Source organism: Mustela putorius, unplaced genomic scaffold, assembly GCF_011764305.1.
Source record: "Mustela putorius furo isolate JIRA1106 unplaced genomic scaffold, ASM1176430v1.1 tig00000193_pilon_pilon_pilon, whole genome shotgun sequence".
Taxonomy (NCBI): domain Eukaryota; kingdom Metazoa; phylum Chordata; class Mammalia; order Carnivora; family Mustelidae; genus Mustela; species Mustela putorius.
In genome coordinates this window covers 1443283-1466386 of record NW_025421309.1, presented here as the reverse complement: position 1 = coordinate 1466386, position 23104 = coordinate 1443283, and the positions used below count along the sequence as shown (strand labels likewise).

General features: G+C 40.3%; 1 protein-coding gene across 1 annotated transcript in view; it reads right to left on the bottom strand.

The window, feature by feature from the left end:
* Nucleotides 1-23104, bottom strand: part of CORO1C (coronin 1C) — a 74701-nt gene that overhangs the window by 13053 nt on the left and 38544 nt on the right. Inside the window, exons 3-4 of the mRNA XM_004779086.3 lie at nt 16950-17072; nt 1399-1528 (exon numbers count right to left, since the gene is read on the bottom strand). Of these exons, the coding sequence (XP_004779143.1) occupies nt 1399-1528; nt 16950-17072 (253 nt within the window). The remainder of the gene's footprint in view (nt 1-1398; nt 1529-16949; nt 17073-23104) is intronic.

The following is a 23104-nucleotide window of genomic DNA, read 5'->3' as shown; positions in this document are numbered from 1 at the left end:
CAATGCACCCATTTTAAAAGTACATATTTGCTAGATTCTGACAAATTCTGACATTTTAAAAGTAACATTTGGGGGGCGCCTGGGTGTCTCAGTGGGTTGAGCCTCTGCCTTAAGCTCATGTCATGATCTCAGGGTCCTGGGATGGAGCCCCCATTGGGCTCTCTGCTCAGCAGGGAGCCTGCTCCCTCCTCTCTCTCTGCCTGCCTCTCTGCCTACTTGTGATCTCACTGTCAAATAAATAAATAAAATCTAAAAAAAATAAAATAAAGGTATACATTTGCTAAATTCTGACAAATGTATATATTCATGCAGCCACCATCACAATCAAGATACACAACATTTCCACCATCCCATGAGGCTCACTTGTGACTTTTGTATTGCTTCTATAAAAGATAAAATCTCAAACTGCAGACAGAGGACAAGATTTCTATAGGATAACACTTGGAAACTACTCAAGTGGCAAACCAAGAGGAACACTAAATCCTGATTCAAGGGTTCACTGCAACGCTGATCAACAGTGTAAAAAAAAAACCCCAGAAAATGTCAATGTCCCGAAATAGGGGCCTAATTAAATAAATGAAGGTATCCAGACAAGGGACTATTAATGGCAGTGTTAAAAATAACACAGGAATGGGCGTCTGGGTAGCTCAGTCAGTTAAGCACCTGCCTTCAGCTCAGGTCACAATCACAGATTCCTGGGATTGAGCCCTGCATCAAGGTCCCTGCTCAGTGGGAAGTCTGTTTCTCCCTCTGACCCTCATCCTGCTCTCGAGCTCTCTCACTCTCAAATAAATAAACAAAATCTTAAAAAAAAAAAAAAAATCACAGGAATAACATTTAATGACACACAAACAGGACCAGGACACGACTAAGCACAGAAAGCAGGTCACATGTAAAGTTTCTGAACCCATCTTTGTAGGTAAAATCATCTATGTGCACATCTATGTGCATGAAAGTATCTTCTGGAAAGAAATATCAATGATGATATTCTGGGTGGTAGCTGGATTACAAATGATTTTATTTTCTCCTTTTTAACAGAAGGAGGAGATTTGCCTAACAAGATCTGCCTGAAGTTGGCAATAATATTCAGAGCTGGTACCCCAGGTTCCTACCAGGGATCCTCCTGCTATAAAAGGAGTAAACTAAAACTGTGGTCCAGGAAAGGCCCCAACAGGAGCCATGAATCTGCTGGAATGTTAGGTAAGAATGTATCTTTTCATTTCTCTGGGGAAGAAGTCTTGAGTCAGACTACCCAAGTAGCTTTCCACACATAGCTGTGTGTATGTGGGCAGCGGGGCTGGAGAGCCACCACATCTCAGCCCCTCATCATCGATTCCCAGTGCGCTGCCTCAGATGTGCACAGCACACATCAAAACACTGGTTACTGTTCTCTCCTACCTGCGCTAAGAAGGACATTGCGGGCAGTCGGATGCCAGGCCACAATGCCGACTCTCTTCGAGTGGCCTTCTAAAATCACCACAGGTTCGGTCAGGGAAAGGGTAAGTCCATTTTCTGGGATCTGCCACACCTGTTGGGAAAGAAAGCAAGAGGGATTGTGAGGGATGATCTTTCATTGTCACCTTTCCTGTGACCATCCAGTTTGCTGACCTGCTCTGTATAAACAGAACACACACTGGTTTTTGGATGAAAGATCCAAAGAATACTGTACACTGACTATGCAGGTTTTTAAAAAATGGAGTAGAATATTAAAGATCAGAACACCCGTCAGGCCTACAAAATGTTGCTTCTCCACTTGTACTTAATAGTTGAGATTTTATTTTATTTTTTTTTTTAAAAGATTTTATTTATTATTTGACAGAGAGAGATCACAAGTAGGCAGAGAGGCAGGCAGAGAGAGAGGAGGAAGCAGGCTCCCTGCTGAGCAGAGAGCCCGATGCGGGACTCGATCCCAGGATCCTGAGATCATGACCTGAGCCGAAGGCAGCGGCTTAACCCACTGAGCCACCCAGGTGCCCCGAGATTTTATTTTAAATTCCCTGTTAAATTCAAAACTCTCCAGTTAGAAGCACGGAAGGAAAAACAACAACAACATCAATGAAAGAAGAATAGGAAACAAGTGAAGCACCCATGAGAAGCAGCACTGGGATGACAGCTCCCAGTGAGGCCAGGGTTCTGAGGGGAGAGCAAACTCCACCCACCAGGGCTCCTAAGGGACGGTGTCATTTTTAAAACACCATGTTTTCTGTGATTTTACATTTGGAAAATACAAATATACCTAATAACTCTGTAATATCTAACACAGAAAAATCTTACAAAGAAAAAAATAAACGGGCCTCATCAAAATTAAAAACTCTGCCTTTCAAAGAATACAAAACAGTGAAAAAGAATGTATTAAAAAACTCTTAACGAATCAATAATGAAAGGAAAATAACCCAATTTTTTAAATGGGCAAGGGATTTAAATAGAATATTTCTTCAAGAAGGATATACAGATAGTTTAAAGGCACATGAAAACATGCTTGTCATTATTAGTCATTAGGGAAACGCAAAGCTAAACCACAATAAAACATCAGTTCATACCCAAGGGGAGGCTATAATCAAAAGACAGACAGTGAGTGCTGGTGAAGATGAGGGGCAATCAGAACCCCCTACACCACTGGTAGGAATGTAAAATGGTGTGGCTGCTTTGGAAAAGTCTGGCAGTTCTCAAATGTTAAAACACAGAGTTACTATGTGGCCCAGCAATATCACTCCCAAGGTAATGCAAGAGAAATGAAAATACATATCCACACAAAAATCTGTACATAAATGTTCACAGCAGCATTATTCATGAATGCCAAAATGCAGAAACAACCCAAAGGTCCAGCAACTGAGAAACGGATGAACAAAATGTGATATAGCTATACAGGGGGAATACTACTTGTCCATGAGAAGAAACTAAATACTGATTCATGCTAAAACATGGATGAAGCTTGAAAATATAATGCTAAATAAAAAAAAGCTAATTCCAAAAGACCACATATTACAAGATTCTGTGTATATGAAATGTCCAGAACAGAAAAATACACAGAAATAGAAAGTAGATTAGTGGTTGCTTAGTGCTAGTGACTCAGAGGTAGGGATAGCTAAGGGTTACAGTGTCTTTTTGAGGTGATGAAATGTGCTAAAATTGTCTCCTCTGATGGTTTTATGTATCTGTGAATAAATTAAGACCTTAAATTGTACACTTTAAGTGGGTGACCTGTATGTGAATTATAGTTCAATGAAGCAGTTTTAAAAATCCTCTTGACTGGTGAAGACACACACAAGATTCATTGTATCTTAACTGGGAACATGCCTGGGTAGCAGAGGGGGATTGGGATGGGAAAAGCATTAGACGGAAGGGACAAAAGACTTTGACAGTGTTAAGAGACACCCTCTAAGAAGAAAGAAACGAGACACCACTAAGTGAGTAGCACTAAGAATCCTGTAGAAAAGGCATTAAGTAATATTTAAGTTTGTGAAAAGGCTAAAGTTTAAAATAACTATCTTCTTTTATATGGAGATTAAAACACATTAATATATCTAAAATATATTATATATTAAAATAAATTATATTATATATAAAAATATATTATGTATTATATAAAATATTATAATAATATTAAAATATATTATAGTATAAAATATATTTAAAACAATTCAAATGTTTTAAGTAATATATTAAAATAAGTAAATTTAGGGGCGCCTGGGTGGCTCAGTCAGTTAAAGCCTCTGCCTTCGGCTCAGGTCATGATCCCAAAGTCCTGGGATCGAGCCCCACATCAGACTCTCTCTCTCTGCTCAGCCGGGAGCCTGCTTCCTCTTCTCTCTTTGTCTGCCTCTCTGCCTACTTGTGATCTCTGTCAAATAAATAAATAAAATCTTAAAAAAAAAAATAAGTAAATTTACCACCAAAGATTTTAAGGAACTAGTTTGTGAAAAATTTAGAACTTGCCAGTGAACAATCATGCTCAACAGTGGAACAAGTGAGAAACAGAATTTTCCTTTGTTGGGGATTTTTAAGGAGACAAACAACTGTCTGTTTTCAACTGCTTAGGGAAGGCAGAGATCTGGATTAGGTGAGTGTTTAAGGTTCAGCTCAGTTCTGCTGTCCTGCAAAAAATTAGAAGAAAAAGTCTGCCATCCTCAAGAATGGGAAAAAGTCACAAATTAAGTGATCTTTCATTCTTACAGCTAATTCTGCCCAGGCTAACTATAATCCCTTATGGCAAAACAAATGTGCCTTCTAAGGGCCCAAGTCTAGACATCACCTGATTTCCCCTGAACCCTCATCATTCAGCAAATTTTAAACAATGCATTTGTGAACAAGGACAGAGGGCAAAAGAAAACCTACCTTGCCTCTCTCCAACAGACAGACTGACCCCTGTCTCTCTTCCCTAGGGGTGTGAGCATCTGCTTACCACCCCCAGCATCGGGAGGTTTACTTTCATCCTGATACACACCCTTTACTTTTAGTGAAGGGTTTATGATTAGTCAAACAACTCCAAATTGAACTTAACTATCTGAATATAGAACAGGTCTTGGGTTTTTGTTTGTTTGTTTGTTTTAACAGAAAGAACAGAAAACTGATTTGATCAAAGCCTAAAGTCACAGAGAAACTATTATGAAATGGGATTTTAGTGACTCAACAGGAAATGCATTTTCCAAACCGAATTCTGACCGGGGCTTAGAACTGGAGGAGTGGTAGCACCACCTGCCATCTCCAGATGGCACCACAACCATGGGCTGCTGGCTGCTCTTACAAGGACCAGAAACCTCTGCACCCTGTATTTGACTCTGACCAGAATGAAATACTGTGCTTTCTAAATCCCTAATGAAGCGTGAAGTGAGGGAAGTCTTTGTTAATAGTCAGCATTGCCAATCTTAAATATGAGGGCAGAAGCAGAGCCCATAATGGGACTTTACCTTTTCCTATCTCCTTCCTCATCCATGTTTTCCTTGGATTGCAAGGAAATTTTAATGATGGAGCAAAAACAATCATAATGTAATTTTTTAAATGAGGAAATTCTGTTCCTTTTTTAATCTCACCTTGCAGATTCAATGGTTTCTAACCCATTTTACCACCTCAGTCACTCATTCACACAGCGCATCTCTTCAGTAGCCTCTATCAGGCAGGCCTATTACCAGGCAAGAGGGGAAGGGGTGACTACACACAGGCTCTGCAGTTGAGGGGCTTACTAACAAAAAGCAGAGATTTCTAAGAGACCAAAAATCAAAGGCCAGTGGTATGATGTAGAAGGTTGTGCCATGGGCTCCAGAGCCAAACAGACCCTGGGTTCAAATCCTGCCTGGGACACTTACAGCGATGATCTTGGACAAACAACTCAATGTCACTGCACAGAAGAAACGAATACTTACACTTTCTAGGCCTGCTGTGGGAGTTACATGAGTTTGTAAGCCCTAGAACGGTGCCTGGCATACAGTCAGAGACAGAACAGTATAGTGGTTAAGAACATGGGACTCCAGAACTAGAACAGACTGCCCAGTTCCTGATTCAGCCCCGTATCAGCTACATAACCTTGAAGACATTGACCTAAATTTTCTGAGCTTTACGATTTCTTCATCTATAGAATGGGAAATAAGGAATCTGCTTTCAATACATGTTGTTTTGAGAAGCAATGTGGCAGTAAGAATCTAAAGTATTTAGAATAATGCCTGTCATAAGGCAGGCTCTTCCTAAGTGTTAACTATTGCTACTGCCTGTATTATGTGCCAGGAAACCACAGAGTATGTAACCAAAGCTACACAGGTGTAAGACAAGGACTGCACAAAAATGCCAAGTGTCATGAAGTGACCTTCTTGCTCTCCAGTCTTGTTAGAGGGATGGCCTCTAACAAGGAACAGGAGTTAGGTGACAGGAAGAAGAGGAAAGAAGGAAGGAGTAACACAGACCTGAGGATTTACAGTGGGAGGTGTCAGTGACTAGAAAAGTCTGTGAAACTAAATGAAAAGATGACGGAACTCTTGACTTCACTGGTAAATAAAGGTGGTGGTGTTCTGCACTGTGGACTGTGGAAAAGGGCTGAAGACCCGTAAACTCTTCCACATAAAGCATGCACACTGCTTGGCTGGTGCGCACTGGCCCTACTCACAGGCCTGTCGTTATGTGGCTCTCTGCCCTTCGGAGGGTTGTCTGAGGCTTCCAGGCAACAGCCTTCTTATTTGGGCTGAAGAAGTCTTGGCTCCTGAAGCGCAGGGACAACAAAGCAGAACCCCCACTTGGTACAGGTTTAGTCTTCTTGTGCATAAGCTGGAATGTAGCCTGGTGTGGCAGAAAGGATGCCGACCTGGACGCCAGAAGACATGGCCTCCCAACAGAGCTAGGACACCAAATGGCTATTTTTTTTTTTTTATTTGACAGAGAGAAATCACAAGTAGATGGAGAGGCAGGCAGAGAGAGAGAGGAAAGCAGGCTCTCTGCTGAGCAGAGAGCCCGACGCGGGACTCGATTCCAGGACTCTGAGATCACGACCCGAGCCGAAGGCAGCGGCTTAACCCACTGAGCCACCCAGGCGCCCCCCAAATGGCTATGTTAACATTAAGAACAGACCTCACTTCTGGGAGCTGCAGCTTCCTTATTTGGTATGGGGCCAGCAGCAGCTCTCCATACAGGTGTTAAAGGATATAAGAAAAGAGCTAAAACATTCTGCTACCTGAAGCACTCCCCTGATGTGAGATACTGAAAAGATACTGAAAACAGGGTAACCTCTGACAAACCAGTTGCTGTCTGGGGTGGTGTTCCATAAGCTGTAAAATGGGACATACTCTTGGCCTCACTTTGCTGTTATAATGATTAAATGTAATCATGCACATAAAGGCTTATAAAACACTGGCTTGCCCCCCCCCAAAAAAATGCTTACTATGTTCACAATTATTTTTCTTGCTGTTTACTAGAACCATGCATATATTTTTAGGTGTAAACACCAGAATTTCTTTCATAAGCCTTGTCTTCAAACTGACTCAGCACTGTACCCAACTATTTAATTTACATCCAATTATGTAAATAAATGAGTGAAAGCTCTAATACATGCCTAGGCCGATCAGCACAAAGGAGAAAAGCTCTGATTTCAACACAGGTCTATTAGCTTTACTCTGTTTCATGTTTAGCTGCTCAAGCCACTATTCTAAAACCAAAGAGCTTTTTCAAAAACCTGTCAGTGAGGAGAGGAAAAGAGGCACCAACCATCCTCTGCTGTACCCAGACTGAGCATCTCAGCACACCAGGGATAAGCAGCTCTCTCTCTCCTCCAGTTGAATTTTTGCTTTGTTTTGATTTTTAAATAATACTGTGTATTCCTCAAATTTCCTATTTGGACTAGACATTGCTATGGCAATGTTGTGTTTCAAAACAAAACAAAACACGTCATCACTCCCAAGGGCTTCCAGATGAAAAAAGCAAATCAATCAGTAAAAACCCATCATGGTTCTGGAAAAAAAATAACTTGAAGCACATGTTCATGAACTAATGTATCACCGGAATCCTTTTCAACATGTGAAATTCTGAAAATGTAAAAAAGGACAGTTCTGTAGAATAGTTCCAAGTAAGAAAAAAGTGCTGAATGGGGCGCCTGGCTGGTTCAGTCAGTAGAGCCTGTGACTCTTGATCTCAGTCAGGGCTGTGAGTTCAAGCCCCACAATGGGTGTAGAGATGACTTAAAAATAAAATCGAAAAGAAAAGAAGAAAGAAAGAAAGAGGGAGAAAGAAAAGAAAAGAGAAAAAAGTGATGAAAATTAAGGAACTTGGGTTTCTCTCGAACAGTAATTTTGAAGCACAATTCATTGATAGTTTTGGGTCTCAAACACAGGGCAAATCTAAAGCACACACGAAGCTTTTCCAGACACTGCTTCTCCACTTTAATCACCCCCAGGTACTAAAGTTAGTACTAAAGTTATAGCCATAAAAAGGGCTACTACCCACCAAAGGCCCTACACTTTTTAAATGCTAAGGAAACCAGTTCCAAAGGGCAAATGGAGCCTCCTCAAGAGACAGGAAGGGGCTTACTGAGCCCGCGAGAGCTGCAGAGCCGCAGGCTTCCCCACAGAAACTGCCTCCAAGAACCAGGCTGGTGAGAACAATACAAGTTTTGGGAAAATCCAGAACTGAGAGCTCATTTCGAATGTCCTCAGGTTAAAATACCTGCTGGTAAAGGGCCTGCTGCAATCTGCACAAAGTGGAAAGAACATGAAGCCTAAGAATGACCAAGGGATTCACTCTTCTCACCAATGACAATACCACTTCCATTTGTATTTAGAGGCAAAAACTAATTAGGAAAATCTGTCATAGAAGAAACGATGTGCAAAATGGGGAGTTTACTTCTGTTGACTTCTAGTGTAAGACTGATTTGGGAGAAGGGAAAAGTGTCCCTTTGAACTACTAGCCGGAAATGGGTAACATAAACACGCTGTTTCCAAGATCTTTCCCTCTCCCAGATTCTGGAAGAAACGATGACTGCAGCTCACAGTTTGAATCAGCCATTTCTTAGATTTGTGTTTGATTACTCCCTGCAGATAAGGAACAATGGTGAGTCAGTATCAATCACTAAACTTAACTTGGCTACTCTTCCTATTATTTAAAACAGTAATGTTTTCCTGGAGCTAAACTTTTTCCAAGTCAAATACTTAGTAGTCACAATCCTTAAAACTCTCTATGAGAGGGGCGCCTGGGTAGCTCAGTGGGTTAAGCCTCTGCCTTCAGCTCAGGTCATGATCCCAGGGTCCTGGGATCAAGCCCCGCATCGGGCTCTCTGCTCAGCGGGGAGCCTGCTTCCCTTCCTCTCTCTCTGCCTGCCTCTCTGCCTACTTGTGATCTCTGTCTGTCAAATAAATAAATAAAATCTTTTTAAAAAAAAACAAAACTCTCTATGAAAAGGTATTGTTGGAGAACAGAACTCACAATATAAGAAGTCTGGAAAACCTAGAAGCAGATTATAAATTCTGGGAGGAGGATTTATATAATTGCTTTCTGCCAGTGCAAGACACTGCTTCAAAAGGTAATAAATTAAAGGTAAACTAAACCAATATAATTTACTTTTAGACCACTTAAAGAAGTCATCTATATATATTTTTAAAGATTTTGTTTATTTATTTGACAGAGAGAGAGAGAGAGCGATCACAGGCAGGCAGAGAGAGAGGAGGAAGCAGGCTCCTTGCTGAGCAGAGAGCCCCATGGGGGCTCGATACCAGGATCCTGAGATCATGACCTAGAGCCAAAGGCAGAGAGGCTTGACCCACTGAGCCACCCAGGCATCCAAGAAGTCATCTGTATTAATGATAAGATGTGAAACACACACACACACACACACACACACACACACAATGGGGTATTATGCAGCCATCAAAAATGAAACCTTGCCATTTGCAATGATATGGATAGAACTAGAGGGTATTATGCTAAGCGAATTAAGTCAATCAGAGAAAGACTATCATCATTCAATCTCACTGATCTGAGGAATTTGAGAAGCAGGCAAAGGATCACAGGGGAAGAGAGGAAAAAATGAAACAAGACAAAACCAGAGAGGCAGACAAACCATAAGAGACTCTATAAGAGACTCTTAAATCTCAGGAAACAAACTGCAGGTTGCTGGAGTAGAGAGAGTGGGAGGGATGGGGTGACTGGGGAGGGTATGTGCTATGGTGAGTGCTGTGAATTGTGTAAGACTGATGAATTATAGACCTGTATCCCTGAGGCAAATAGTACATCATATGCTAAAAAAAATTGTTTTACTTAGAAAATCTTAGTCTACTATATAGTGCTATCTGCTGTTCTTATAACAAGAAATACAACTAATTTTTTTTTCAAATTAAAAAAAAGTCATCTTTAAAAGATGAAGGAATATACCATCAGCATAAACCTACAATCAAAAGGACATTGCTGTCACTTAATCAATGCTTGCCAAATTAACAAATCAATGCTTAAATGCTTAGGACTTAATGGAATTAAAACTATAAATACAAAAAGCTTTCAAAATAAATGTAGGGGCGCCTGGGTGGCACAGGGTTGAGCGTCCAAATTGATTTCGGCTAGCATTATCATCTCAGAGTTGTGTGATGGAGCCCTTGCAACAGAACATGTGCTGGGCATGGAGACTACTTAAGATTCTCTTCCTCTGCCCCTCCTCGCTCCACAACTCTCAGTCCACCCCTGCCTGCGTACATGTTCTTTCTTAACAAACAAAACAAAACAAAAAAACCTTAATTCTTTTACAGTTCATTTGGCAAAGTGGTTCTATTGTATTTTTTAAACTGAGTATTTGCTAAAGATATTCTTACTTCTATGAACCCACTACAGGTATACTGAAAAAATACTAAACGTTTTATATGTATAGTTTCCTTCCTGTTGTTATTGTTACTATTACTTTACCTGTAAGGCAGAGGAGGTTGAGGGTATGTAAGCGGCCTGCATGCGCTCCAAATCCCCCATCTTGGGATTCTTCTCCTACTAGAATGAGGCCTCGTTATGCTACCTACTATTTGTAGCTCCTGGATTACTACCCAGGCTAGTAGTAGCCTAGGCTTGGGAAAATACTGAAAGCATTTCTCCTTTTTAAAAAAAGGTATTGGGATGCCTGGCTGACTCCAATCAGTAAAGTGGGTGTCATGAGTTTAAGCCCCACAGTAGAGGTGGAGATTACTTTAAAAATAATCATTGTCATGGGGCGCCTGGGTGGCTCAGTGGGTTAAGCCGCTGCCTTCAGCTCAGGTCATGATCTCAGGGTCCTGGGATCGAGTCCCGCATCGGGCTCTCTGCTCGGCAGGGAGCCTGCTTCCCTCTCTCTCTCTCTCTGGCTACCTCTCCGTCTACTTGTGATTTCTCTCTGTCAAATTAATAAATAAAATCTTTAAAAAAAAAAAAAAAAAAAATAATCATTGTCATAATAAAATTATATATAATAAAACAATATATAATAATAAACTAAAAATAAAACTGAAAGTGTTGTGTTTGAAACAGATTATCATACAGTGTACTTTCAAGAGGGCAAAGAGGAAAATGAGGTATTGAGAAGGTATAGTAGGAGAAAAGCAGCTATTTCTTTAAAATTTCACTTCAACTGTTAAGTTATAAAAGCTTCTTGTAATTGCCCCAATAATAGTAACAAATGATTTGGGGGATATTAAATAATTAAAATATCAGTGCCATACTTAAGGGCTTAAAAAAAACAAACTAGGAGGATTTATCTCAAAGCATTGTTCAATTTACAAAATGTTCACTCTGGCAATACCAACAAAAGGGAACATTAGAAGATTCCAGAAGGATGGTGGCATCAGCAACAAGCACAGTTTTGGGATCTTCTCAAGTCTCTCAATAAGAACACAGAGCAAACAGATTAACAAAACAAAAACCTAGAACTAGGTGATAACCCCCAAACGCAGTGGAAGGAAGAAAACTACCAATAGCCGTATGACCTGTGTATTACGGGTCTCTGTGGAAACATCATGGGGCAGCAATGGGGTGCTTCACAAACCTAAGAGTAACAGGCCAACGTGAGAGAAGCAGGGGCCACTGGGAAGGGTTTTACCTTACCCAAAAGCAGGCGAGGACAGGAACCTGAAATAGAAAGGTCTGAAGGGGCGGAGCAGTCCAGACCTCAGTCTAGACCCCATACTCTAGAAATGAACCACTGAAAGGGCTCCTTTATGAGACAGGGTCCACAATGAGGAGAAATTCCAAGGAATGGAATCAAATCTGAGAAGGACAGAAATAAGAAGGACAAAGGAATGAGGAAGACCAAATAAAAGCAGGCCAAGAAATCTCAGAAAGCAAGTCACCATACTGCTGAACACTGCCTAAAAGAGACACAAGGGGGAGCTCTGTAAAGTTAGGTTGGCTATATGAACTGAGCCACCTAACCACTGAACGCATGTAAAAAATCAGGAAAAAAAGCCATGGTCCCCCAAATTACTACAAGAAACAAAGAGAACAAGGCATAGAATATTGTCCTATAGACAACTGAAGAATGCTAAGAAGGTGTCCTCAACTAGTGAAAAACAATCTCTATTTCAAAACAAAATAAAGTCAGAACTTGAAAAACTCAAAAGGAGGCAAAAGTTTTTTGAAATTAGATACAAAAGAAAAATCACTTTAGAAGTGAAGACTAACCAAGAAAGAACACATTATCAAAAACTTAATAATGCCCCCAAAGAAATAAAAGGTAAAACCAGAAAAAAGATTAAAGTTCTGAAGCTAATATAACAAACACAGTATGTCAACTATATTTCAATTAATTTTTTTTTTGGGGGGGGTGCCTGGTGGCTCAGTTGGTTGAGAGTCTGCCTTTGGCTCAGGTCATGATCTCAGGGTCCTGGGATGGAGCCCTGCATCGGCCTCCCCGCTCAGCGGGGTGTCTGCTTCTCTCTGTCACTCTCCCTCTATGCGCACGCTCTGTCTCTCTCTCAAACAGGTAATAAGTAAAATCTTTTTTTAAAATTTTTTTAAATTTTTAATTAAAAAAATAAAATAAATGAACACAAAAAAAAGTTGGGAGAGAAACTGACCAATACTGAAGATAATAAAGAAGACAAAGCATATGGATTAACAGGAGGAGCCCCTAAAGAAGAAAACCAAGGCAAAAAAAATAGAGCAAATATGAAGGACTATAATTGAGAAAACATTCTGGGAAGGAGAAAAAAGTCCTGAAACCCTATACTGAAAGAACATACCATCAACTTAGGAATTCCAAGTCAGAATAACAATATTCTAGCAAGATTACTGTATTCTAAGAAAAAAAAAAAATCTTATGAACATCTAGGCAAAAAGAATATATGGTTTATAAAAGAGAGAGAACTATATTATCTGAAATTTTTTTTTTACAGGAATACTTTATGCCAAAAGAAAATGGAATAATCTAAAGATATGAAGAAAAACTATGAGCTGAGGATTTTATATTCAGAAAAACTCACCTCCAAAACTAAAGGTCCCTGAGGAGGGGTGCCTGGGTGGCTCAGTGGGTTAAAGCCTCTGCTTTCGGCTCAGGTTATGATCTCAGGGTCCTGGGATCGATCCCCACATCAGGCTCTCTGCTCAGCAGGGAGCCTGCTTCCTCCTCTCTCTCTCTGCCTGCCTCTCTGACTACTTATGATCTCTGTCAAATAAATAAATAAAATCTTTTATTAATTAATTAATTAAAAAAAAAATGAAGGTCCCTGAGGAGCTACTATCTACATAGAAGGACTTAAAAAGTACTGTTTCCATGAGCTTTTTCAATTTGATTCCATTCTTTGCAGTCTCCTCAGTGTGGGGCCTGTCCCAGAAAGAAGTACTCTCTGGTTGGGTTCTAGCATCCTGGGGTCTAGAATCCACCAGGGAAGATGCTTCAGATGATCTAAATGACTAGAGAGAGGTGGACATAAGTAAAAAGTTGTGGCTTTATGAAACTATTTTTAGTAATCATTAACTGGTGGTTGTAACAGTATTTTTGCTGAGTCCATCATATCTATAATACGATAAAGCATACAAGACAGATCAGGGCTCTCTAATTCACCCTCTGAGTTTTTGAGAACCCAGATTCTCAGTGTGGAAGAAGAGATAAAGATCCAATATTCAAGAGGTTAGGTTAAAACTAGATAGTCCATGGAGTGCCTGGGTGGGTGAGTGGGTTTAAGTGCCTGTCTTCAGCTCAGGTCATGATCTCAGGGTCCTGGGATTAAGCCCCTCGTTGGGCTCTCTGCTCAGCAGGGAGCCTGCTTTCCCCCTCTCTCTGCCTGCCTCTCTGCCTACTTGTGATCTCTCTCTCAAATAAATAAAATCTTTAAAACAAAACAAAACTAGATAGTCCAGAATTTGAATTGAACAGGGAATATTAAGATGAAGTCACAACGTATTTTATCCTTGAAACTGTGTGTGTGTGTGTGTGTGTGTGTGTGTGTGTGTGTATGTGTATTCCCCCCAACCCGCCCCATTTACTGCGAAGTCTTAAGAAGAAAAAAAAAAAAAAAGATCACCAACGGGGCACCTGGGTGGTTCAGTTGGTTAAGCGTGGGTTTTGGCTCAGGTCATGATTTCAGAGTCCCTGCACTGGGCTCCCTGGTTGGTAGGGAGTGTGCTTTTCCCTTTCCTTCTGCCCCCTCCCCCTACTCGTGCTTTCTCTCACTCTGGCTTGCTCACTCTCTCAAATAAATAAAATCTTTAAAAACAAATGATCACATGGTAACAATGAGCATTCCCAGCATCCAGACTGATCTAGAAATTCCATTTCTCCATTAAAAGAAGCCAGAGCTTCTGGGAGAAATGGCTGATATTAAGTGTGGGTGAAGAGATGTCCAAGATGAGCCCGAATACCTTCACATACCAAACAGCAAGGAAGCTACCGAAAACAAATAGGATTTGTCAAAAGACCTCAGGGAAACTTGAAGTTCCCACTAACAAAGACTGGATGACCTGAGCTTTGAGGTAAGAATCGTAATGAATTGGGGCGCCTGGGTGGCTCAGTGGGTTAAGCCGCTGCCTTCGGTTCAGGTCATGGTCTCAGGTCCTGAGATCGAGTCCCGCATCGGGCTCTCTGCTCGGCAGGGTGCCTGCTTCCTCCTCTCTCTCTGCCTGCCTCTGCCTGCTTGTGATCTCTCTCTGTCAAATAAATAAATAAAATCTTAAAAAAAAAAAAAAGAATCGTAATGAATTAAAACCCACTAAATATGGGGATGCCTGGGTGGCTCAGTTGGTTAAGCAGCTGCCTTCGGCTCAGGTCATGATCCCAGCGTCCTGGGATCGAGTCCCACATCGGGCTCCTTGCTCCGCAGGGAGCCTGCTTCTCCCTCTGACTCTGCCTGCCACTCTGTCTGCCTGTGCTCGCTCTCGCTCACTCTCTCTCTGACAAATAAATAAATAAAATCTTAAAAAAAAAAAAAAAACCACTAAATATGTTCAAATCCATGAGCTCAAAATGAAATGGAAGCAGGGGTAGAGGGTGGGGGTGGGGAGAACCTAACAGGTCATCTTCTGAAAAGACAGAGAACCAATTCATTATCTTGAAAACTGGGTAAATAAAAGGAAAGAATCAAACATCTATCCTACTTTCCTATTTGAACAGTACTACTGGGCAATCAAATAGTATATAAGATGGGGCATCACCTTACAATTTTACCAGCTAAAAACTGAAACAAAATAATAGAATTTAACATTACCATTTTGTGACCCCCTAACGATTTGTGGCATCTGAGTGGTGAGCATAGATAGCTGCACAAATCAAAAAAGAACAAAGACCAGACATCTTGGGATCATCGGCCTCTTGATGGAAGAACATAACACCAGCTACACAGTCTTGCTGAAAGGACCGAACCTGAACCTCATCACACTTCAGGATCCAGCTGCCAATTTGCAGGGAATTCAGAGGACAGAGGAGCATGATGAACTGCACCATTAGTGTGCAATCACCAAAAACTAGATAGCGAAAGGTGCAGGCCTAAGGTCAGGCTTCTTCATTAGATTCATTGTTAAGGACAAGAAAATAATGGAGGAGGAACCTACAAGATATACAAAAGATTTAGAAGACAAATCAAGTTCTTTAAGCCAGCAAAACTAAGCTACACTGTCTAGAAATGCTTGCTGAGGTGATTAAAACCATGAAGAACAGCAAGAAGTATTTAAGAGTGGGAGCAGTGGTTACTTTAGGGAGGGAGGGAGGGGTTATGACAGGGATGCAGCACATGGAAGAGTCTGAGAAGGAGCTGGGTGGGGGTGAGAGGGTATTCATTTCACTGAACTTCCTTCCCTGCTTACATGTTTTAGAACAAAAAAAGGGTGTTTTCTTTTTTTTAAAAAAGATGAATCAAACCCGCTTCTTAAGAGAAGTCTCAGTTTAAGATTTTGGCATCAGTGGTCTCAATAATGTTCCTTTTCCTTAGTAAAATGTGTCTGCAGTCATGAAAATGGTCAATTTAGCAAGGCACACCAAGCAGAACAATTCCTTTTAACAGCAGCATATTTCATTATAATATGACTTGGCTGCCAAAATTATGAGATCACAGGAGGAGTTATCCTCGGCCAAAAATCCATGAGGAAAAATGGGTAAATGTTTAAATGACACAGTTCAGGAATTAATTTGTGTTTATGTACAATAATTTTAATTAATAAAACTTTCCAAACAATGTTTCTAAGTCTGGCTCAGGCGACAGAAAATGAAGAGGGAAATAACAGTAGTGTGGGTCTCCAACTTCTGCACCCGACATGCAGGAGACCACTGCATCTGACAGAGGGAGCACCTTCACTGATTTCTGCCCTTAGTGCATTACTCCCCAGAGGGACTTATGGTAAACATACTTTGGGCTAGGATTATGAATGGATCCAAACCTATAATTACGCTTTAAGGCTAAGAAGAACATAATCAAGAATAAGCAGCTTTAGTTAAAAAGTATCCCAAAACCCAGTCTCACAAATAATCTACTTTTGTAATCTAAATGAGGGAATGTAAAGAACTCAAATGTCTTTCATGTTGTTTGTTTATCTGCAGAAAAAGGACTTTCTTAAGAGGGTCCAACTCGATAGAACACACCTTCTGACGTTAGCTTGGAAAGAAACACTTAACTTATTGCAAAACTTTACTATTCCCCAGTTATCTGTTACATATTCCTTTTTTAATGTATAATCTTCGGCATTTTTTATGTGTAACTTTCCACTGTAATAGGCCATTCATGTTAGCAGTTTTTTCTTTCCTTTTTGGGGAGGGAGCAGGCTCGTGGATCAATGGCATTCACAGAACGCCACAGAAAAGGTGTGACAAACATCAGTAAGCATGTACACACGCACATCCATACAAAAGAAGAAAAACAATACAGTACAATGTCTCTGATATAAGGGCTTACAAGAGGCTTATCTACAGATATGCTTTCATGTCACTCAGGGTATAATCCAGTGGACAATCAGAACTGCTATGACTTTCTCTGCACACATACTCTCTTTGGAAGTGGTGGGTGGGTCTCACTGGCCTGTGTGCCTGCCACACCCTGGGAGCTTACCATCACTGTGCAATCTTCTGAGCCACTGGCAATGACCTGATCGTTATGTGGGCACCAGTCTATGTCGAGCACCGGTCCTGTGTGGCCACATACTGTAGGGTAGGATTTGTCGATTCGACCAGTCTGAAAAGAGAGAGAAACAAATCTCCTAATTAAACACCAACACCAAAGAGTTTGTGTGTTCTCTCAAACCCATTTTTCTTTTGTTACCGCCACCCCAAACTCTCCAATGTCTATATATGATGACATTCACATCAGTCAGTGTCAACTAGTAGGAACTGTCAACCTGCATTTCTAGAAATAGTGACGGCCAAGGATACTCCACCAAATTATAAGAATCCAAATTTCTAGGGGTGCCTCGGTGGCTCAGTGGGTTAAAGCCTCTGCCTTTAGCTCAGGTCATGATCCCATGGTCTTGGGATCAAGCCCCACATCGGGCTCTCTGCTCGGTGGGGAGCGTGCTTCCTCCTCTCTCTCTGCCTGCCTCTCTGTCTACTGTGATCTCTCTCTGTCAAATAAATAAATAAAATCTTTAAAAAAAAAATCCAAATTTCTAGAACCACAGAAGTTTTATTTAATCAATTACATTAATAGAGCAAATGAAAATACAAAATCTTTTCACCAAAATACAATTTGTAAATTACAGATGTGTTTTTACTATTAAAAAAAACCCTTGGTATTATTTAAAATGTTAAATATAACTTTTAATAAAATTAACTAATACCCTTGAATATAATAAATTACCAGTTCTGGAAATGAATGGCATACTGTGAGCACACTAAGTTAGGGTAATAAAAAGAAAAGCTCTAGCTATTGCTCAGGGGCTAACGGACATACTATAATGTCTCAGTCTCTTCACTGTCTTCAATCAACGGAAGAGACAGCCAGATCTAATTAACACCAGCTTGGATCCCACCCATTATCTAGTCCACATCACATTAAGAATACAATTTTCAGGGCGCCTGGGTGGCTCAGTGGGTTAAGCCGCTGCCTTCGGCTCAGGTCATGATCTCAGGGTCCTGGGATCGAGTCCCGCATCGGGCTCTCTGCTCAGTGGGGAGCCTGCTTCCTCCTCTCTCTCTCTGCCTGCCTCTCTGCCTACTTGTGATCTCCCTCTGTCAAATAAATAAATAAAATCTTAAAAAAAAAAAAAGAATACAATTTTCAATGTTGGTAAAGCAGCCATCACAATATGCTCATGTTATTATACATTTGAATCTAGTAAGTCAATCTGGCTTATCGAGCTGATTTTGTGTTAACGAAGACAAATGCTATTGTTAACAACAGATACATAAAAGCTATTTCCTTTTTGAAACAGGTTAATGCCAGTCCATGCAGAGGTCCTATTATGCTCTAAAAGCAGTCATACAAAAAGTAATCACTGCCAAGCAAGACTGAACCTATTTTTTGTTGTTGTTGTTCTCCTCTTACTGCAAGTCATCATAACAGTGAGGTAAGGCTTCTCCGAAATTTTTCAAGATCAAGAAATTCTATGATTTCTCCACTTTGGCTCAACTGTGGAATCTCCAGAGAAGCAGTATGCTAAATGCAAAGAACATAGTATCCAGTCGGACAGATACGGGTTCAACTCCAGGCTCAATTACTTCAACAGCAGACGACCTTAAGCAAGTCATACAATCTCTCTCAGCTTCATCCATCACCTGTGATATGAGTAACAAGAATACCTATCTCCCATGATTACTGTAGGGACTAGATGAAATAAAGTTTTTTGGCAAACCATAACTTAGTATTACAATTATCTGTGTAAGGTATGCAAAAAATTTAATTTCAGGTGCACCTCAGAGATATTGCCAGGTTCTGGTCCATATCACTGCAATTCAAGTGAGTCAAATGAAATTTTTGATTTCCCAGTGCACATAAAATTTTATTTACACCATACTGTAATCTATGAAGCATGTGATAGCAATAGGTCTAAAAAAAGACAATGTGTAGACCTTAATTAAGAAGTATTTTCTTGCTAAAGAATGTCAACTATCATCAAACCATAACAAACATAACAGTTATGAAAAAGTTTGAAGTATTCCAATAATAACCAAGATGTGAGAAAGACAGACACAAAGTGAGCAAGTGGTGCTGGGAAAATGGCATCAACAGACTTGCTCCACACAGGATTGTCACAGACCTTCAGTTTGTTTAAAAAACAAACAAACAAACAAAACCAGAATCACAGTATGTAAGTGCAGTAAATGAGGTAAGCCTGTATAGTACCTAGAATATAGTAAATACTCAATAAAAAACTACTGCCACTTCTTATTAGTTCTATATATATAATACATATGAACATAATATATTAATTTACTCCACCATTAAGAACTACAAATATGTGTCCCTTATGAACTTCTAGGGGCCAGACGCTGTGCTGAGTACTGGAGATACAAAAGTGAACAGGGCAGCTCCATCCTGGCTAAACGTGGAGTTCGATCAAACCACCAGTGCCAGCGCAGCAGGGGACGTGCTCCAGGAGCACAGGCATGGGTGGCAGGACACAGAGAGGGGCATTCAACCAAGCCTGTGGGGGTCACAGTCTGTGGGAAGGTTTTCTACTGAGAATGAATAATTCTAAACTGAGGTGTGGAGATGGCCCCATCCACAGACCTAAAAGTCTGGGTTTTTCACATGCTCGCATCCCCTTGCAAATTGGATTCAACCCCGTTTGGATCTCCAGAACTGCATCACCAAAAAAGGAATCCTAGAAGAAAATGCCAACCAACACATTATATAGAATGGGGGTGTTTGTTATAAGGAGGGGTCCTCTGGGTCACTGACAGGCAGCAAAGCCTGAGTGGCTGGGAACCAGACGGCCTGGGCTGGCGTCCTGGCTCCATCCTTTGCCCGCTGAGGCCCCAGCCAAATAACTTCATCTTCCAACCTCATTTCCTCATCTGCAAAATGAGACAGTTACAACTCCTTCTGTAAAAGCTTGTGAGAATTAACTGGAGACAAAGTAACAGACTTGGTACTTTCCCAGCACCTGAAAAGCTCCATATGCTTTACCCCAAAAGGAACAACTGCTGGAATCCACTCTATCATATCCCTGATCATGTCGCTCCTTAAAGAAGGAACTGCCAAAGAACACCTTAGCCACGTGGCTTTCCCTCTCTCCCTCCCTGCATCCTCACAGAAGCCCAGCCCTGACGCTACTACCTGCCACCCCTTAGCATTCTACTGCTCATAAGGTCGTAATGGAAATCACAAGTGTCCGTTTTATAATATTATGACATACAGCATACAAAATAATATGAACATTATATTAAATCCACCAGCTAAAAGACGGTGTGTCTCAGATTAGATTAAAATCAGTTATAAGGCATGTTTAAAAAATCATAAACTGCCGAATTAAAAACTAAGAAGGTCACTAAAGGAGGGTAAGGGTATAAAAATATGTGCCATCCAGCCATGCTAGAACAAACTTTAAGGTGCAATGCATTATTAAAGATTACTATCACTACATAACATTTAAACAATTCACTGGGATGCCACAGACACTATGAACTTTAACTTATCTAACTACATAGATTCAAACTAATTACAGCAAAAGCTGAGAGGACTAGGAAGAGAAAATGACAAAGCCATAATGTTAGAAGATGTTAACGAAGACTTAATCTCAGGCAAACAGACAAAAATTAGCATGAATATAGATGACTCTAGCAAGTAACAAGCTTGATCTAATGGACTTATCCAACCTTAGAGCCAACAGTTTAAAATAAACATTTTTTTTCCATGCACACATTAAACATTGCCTTTTTAAAATGACCTATTAGGGGGTGCCTGGGTGGCTCAGTGGGTTAAAGCCTCTGCCTTCAGCTCAGGTCATGATCCCAGGGTCCTGGGATCGAGCCCCGCATCCGGCTCTCTGCTTCGTGGGGAGCCTGCTTCCTCCTCTCTCTCTGCCTGCCTCTCTGCCTACTTGTGATCTCTGTCAAATAAATAAAATATTTTTTTAAAAATAAAACAAAATGACCCATTAGGATACCACAAAGCAAATCTCACGAAATACCAAGGAATCAATATCCTGTAGCCCACTTTTAGAGTACAATGCAATTTAAGTAAAAATTAATAGAAAAATATATAAACACCAAATCCCCAAGGCATCTGAAAAAATTCTAAATTTATTAAATTCTTCACACAGAAAATTATAATGGCCAATAGAAAAAAGTTAAAACTGATCAATAAACACTGGACAATTTGTGGGAAAGAGCTAAAACAGATCTCCTTAATGGAAAATCAGTGGCCTTAAATGCATATATACAAAGTCTGAAAATTAAAGAGAAGTTAGAACATACAAAGAGCACACTCAAAGAATGTAAAATTATGAGAAGAAATTAACAAGAAATAAATAATAAGCCAAACTGATACAACAGGACAGAGTAGAAAAAGAGAGAAAGCACTAATACCAGTAATTTTAAAAAGCATGTAACTTACAAATATGGTCTAAGTTGACATGACATGAAAATACTAGGAGTAATATCTGATAATAAATTTGAAAACATGGGACGCCTGGGTGGCTCAGTTGGTTGAGCAGCTGCCTTCGGCTCAGGTCATGATCCCAGCGTCCTGGGATCGAGTCCCACATCGGGCTCCTTGCTCAGCGGGGAGCCTGCTTCTCCCTCTGCCTCTGCCTGCCATTCTGTCTGCCTGTGCTCGCTCTCCCCCCACCTCTCTGATAAATAAATAAAATCTTAAAAAAAAAAAAAATAAATAAATTTGAAAACATCAGACGGATAGGCAATCTCCTAGAAAAAAAAAATCAAAAGTTTTTCAATAAATAAAAAACCAGAATAGACCCCAAACGATGAAAGAACCAGGAACAGAAGTCCACATATTACCCACCTCCCCACCAATCATGAACAACAAAAGCTACTAGGCCCAGACGGTTTTACTGGGGGACTTTACCAAACACTCAAGGAAGAGACCTCAGACAAAACTTTCAGAGAACAGACAAGAGGAACACCACTGAACTCCTTACATGAGGAATGTCCACCCTGACACAAAAGACGGTGTAAGAATAAATGGAAGCCAAATGACAAATACATTTGTTGATGCAAACTCAACAACCACAACGACCACCACCTAACCAAATTCTGCAGTGTGGGTTGTTCTCAAAAAACATAAGCAGAATGGAAAGACAAGCTGCAGAAAGAGAAAATATATATATATATATGCAACATCCTGACTGGACAAAGTTAACAAATAACCTAACAGAGTAACAGCAAATGGTAAGAGCAAAGAATTCCCAGGGAAGGAAACCTAAACAGCTTATAGATGTAAGAAAAAATACTGCTCTCCCTGGTAATCAGGGAACCACAGATTAAAATGATCAGGTAACACTGTAGACCTATTAAAACTGGCAACAATTTAGACATCTAAATACACGGTTGCCAAGGGATGTCAGGAAAATGGAACTCACAGGAGATTCTCCTGCTGCCTTTTGAGAGCAATCCAGCAACAGGTGGAGGTGAAGATGCCCACCCCTGAGCATTACCACGTGGGACTAGGTGGTCTGTGGGTAAAAAAGGTTCCCAAGTTTTACCAGAAAGGATATTAACTGCAGCATTGCTGGGAATAGTGAAAAAAGCAGAATGCAATTTGCTTTCTTGGTATGGAAATAAATATGACTTACATAAAAGTTTAACACATATAAAATAATAACCTATAGACAGATAAATACACATGTAATGAAAGTACACATCCCAAGTTTGAGGAAATGGTTAACTCTGGTGAAGGAGAAGAGGAGGAAAGAAGAATGGAAATTTAGCTACATCTGTTATACTTTATCGTTTTTCAAAAACAAGAGGTATGAAACAAACAGGGCAAAATATTAACATCTGTTTAATCTTGCTGGTAAGTATGTGAATGTCCTATTACTTTGTTTCCTATTTTTTAAAAAAATAATTAAAATGCAATAGAGTTGAGAAACACACCAATGTATTGTTATCCGGCCCCCAAGAGTGTACTGTTATTAACTTTACATTAAAAAATCTTCACTCCCAAGGTAAAGATGTTTGTCTCTCTGCACTGTTTTATCTGAGTCCTTGCACCCTAACACTCTCCCTAGCAAACCAAGTCTGGCATCTTTGATGGCAAAGTATAGTCACTAAACTTTGAACTTCCAAGGACACAAAATAATTTTTTCC